The sequence below is a fragment of the Mobula hypostoma genome, chromosome 8 (genome assembly GCF_963921235.1).
Source record: "Mobula hypostoma chromosome 8, sMobHyp1.1, whole genome shotgun sequence".
NCBI classification, from domain to species: domain Eukaryota; kingdom Metazoa; phylum Chordata; class Chondrichthyes; order Myliobatiformes; family Myliobatidae; genus Mobula; species Mobula hypostoma.
The window spans coordinates 91604474-91607198 of NC_086104.1; the positions used below are offsets into that span (position 1 = coordinate 91604474).

General features: G+C 43.6%; 1 protein-coding gene across 1 annotated transcript; it reads left to right on the forward strand.

Annotated features, from left to right (window-relative positions):
• Nucleotides 1-332: 332 nt before the first annotated feature.
• On the forward strand, nt 333-2358 carry LOC134351163 (probable G-protein coupled receptor 139). The gene is made up of 2 exons (XM_063057278.1): nt 333-414; nt 1469-2358. The coding sequence occupies exons 1-2, from the start codon at nt 333-335 to the stop codon at nt 2356-2358; spliced, it is 972 nt and encodes a 323-aa protein (XP_062913348.1).
• The last annotated feature ends 367 nt before the right edge of the window (nt 2359-2725 follow it).

Sequence of the window (2725 nt, forward strand, 5' to 3'; positions counted from 1 at the left end):
GTCACCGTTACAAACCCACAACAGGTAGGATACATTGAAGACTCTCCTCTGTGTTTCCAGCCTGTGGCCTTCAGTTTCCATCCCAGTGCTTGAACACCAGGTGTGTCTGACCACACTCTGTTGTTCATTTGTTAATTGATGCGTCAGACATGGAGCTAATGTTGTAACGTGTTTATCCTGATCCAGGTAACTAACAATAATCACGTCACCCTGTGGTCCCTGTGGATGCCACTTGCCTCTATAAGTACAGGTGGTCACTGAGGGAGTGGACTCAGGCAGTGGAGTCAACATTAACTCTTCCCCGCTGGAGGGCATTGTGATTTTCTGCAAGCATGATGAGAGATCGTGTAATCTATTTTTTCAATGATTTTTTACCTCATTACTACCGGATCCTGGCAATCATTGGAGTTCTGTGTAAGTCATTCTAACCATTACCACTTTGATAGATTTAATAATGGAACTTGATGATGGATTTGTTCAATATTGCTTATTTATGATTGTTACTCCAGCTCTGACTGGCCACTAATATTCCTCTCCGCTTTCTTAATTGTATTTACTACCTCTCCACCGCGTCTGCCAGGCTTCAGTCTTAATAGCTCAGTCTCCTTCACCAGGTACAGTGGGGTTTGCACTTTTTGAGCACTGGATCCAAACTAACGACTTCAATTATTTCAAGCCCTGCTAGTTTACTTCCAGATCATGCAATGTATCATATGTAAATAGACTTTTGTTGGTGCATATCTCCAACTAAAATGTAAGATTATTCATCCCATGTTTTCCCAGGGATATGTAGATATTTAATGAATATAAACACAAGGTCTCCCTGGTGGATATCGGTTGCTAACCCATCTCTAGAAATTGAGATAGAAAAGGCAAGAGGTGAAGAGCTGAAAACGGAACAAACAATTGGAAATTGCAGCAAAATTCCTGAAGCTTTTCTATTCAGGGCATGAGCAGGAACTGGCCTCAATCAGTCAAAACCATGAGGGGAAGAGAGAGGAATGAGACCCATGTGAAATGGAACAAGGAATGTTCCGGAAATTCAACCCTGGGGTGGACACAGCTGGAAACTTTGTGGGTTCACTTGGCAACACTTCTTGTTCAAACCAAGTGAGTGAACAAGATGTTCCCTGTGAGGACGAGTTAAACCAGCTGGCTGTCCAACTCCTCAACTCATCCAAGTGGTTCCCATTGTCAACCGTATAGGGAGCTCCGATGAGTGACTGACTGGAGCCTCATTGCCTCCTTGACCCCATTTCCGGCCCATGTCTGGGGTAAATATGGAAACTCCACTGTCATCTACTGAGGCTGTATTGAACATTACTGCACCAGTTCATCCAATTCCAAACTTGGTATATGTTGTGTTTCATTGACAATGTACCTGCTTACCCATTTGGTCGCCCCATTTATTTCATCTCAGCTATTGAACCTGCAATAATTAACAATGACTCTACTTGTTCCCCTTCAGTTGACAAATTTATGTTTACTTTTCCAAAATTCACAGCAAACGTGGTGGCATTTGTAACACTATTGCGAGGGCGGTGTAGACTCTCCAAAGTTGTCACTTCATACCTTGTAGCCATGGCTGTGGCGGATCTATTGGTCGTCATATTTCGCGTCATTCTCCAAAGGGTGTTTGGCTTTTATTACTCTCCCGAGTGCAATGTCGTAGATACAATAGGTTACATTTCTGTTTCCTGCTCTGTCTGGCTCACTGTTGGCTTCACCTTGGACCGCACAGTGGCCATTTGCTTCCAGAGGCTGAAGACCAGATATTGCACTGAAAAAGGTGCAGCTATCGTTATTGCAGTGGTGAGTCTGCTGAGCGTGTTGACCAACATCCCGTGGTATTTCAAGTACCAGCCATATTTCTGCGTGATATCGTATTGGTTCATAACTTCCCCCGTGTGGCAACAATTTGACTGGGGGCACGGATTTTTAACCCCCATCGTCCCCTTTGTGCTGATCCTGCTGCTCAATGCTGTCACTGTCAGGCACATCCTGAAGGCCAGTGCAGTCCGCAGGAGACTGAGGGGTCAGCAGAGTGGGGAAAAGAAGGATGACCCAGAGATGAAGAATCGAAAAAGGTCCATCATTCTGCTCTTCGCAATTTCAACCAGTTTTGTCCTCTTCTGGATAGTTCGGGTGTTCAGTCTAGCAGTTCAAAGAATTACTGGACAATACGTAGGAATACCTTTTGATTATGTTGTGGTAGACACCATTGGAACAATGTTTCAGTTGTTCAGCTCCTGCACCAACATGTTTATTTATGCCATCACCCAGAGGAAGTTCCGGGAGGAGATGATAAATGTCATGAAATATCCCTTTGTGGTCATAAGGAATGTAATTAAAAGTTAGGGAAAGATCTGTCAATTCTAACCATGGTCTAGTGGTATTGCTATCATTGCAGACCAGGAAAACCCTGATTGAAATAACTGATCAGGAGCTTTAAAACTGTAAATTAGAACATTCATGTTACGGTCAAGTGGAAGGTTCACCAGGATTCATGAAACATGCTTAAGAAAATAAAGAAAGCTTTTGATCTGTGTTTAGATGGTGCAATTGGTTATAGTTAACAAGGGACAGTCAGATGTTTCCACTGATATGAATTCCACAGACTGAAAGGGGTGGGTTTGAAGGAAACGTAAGAAATTGGGTGGGGACTGTCGTTGATAGGTTGATCTTGGCTCTGAAATAGCTGGTGGAGAGTCACCGTCTGCTGCCT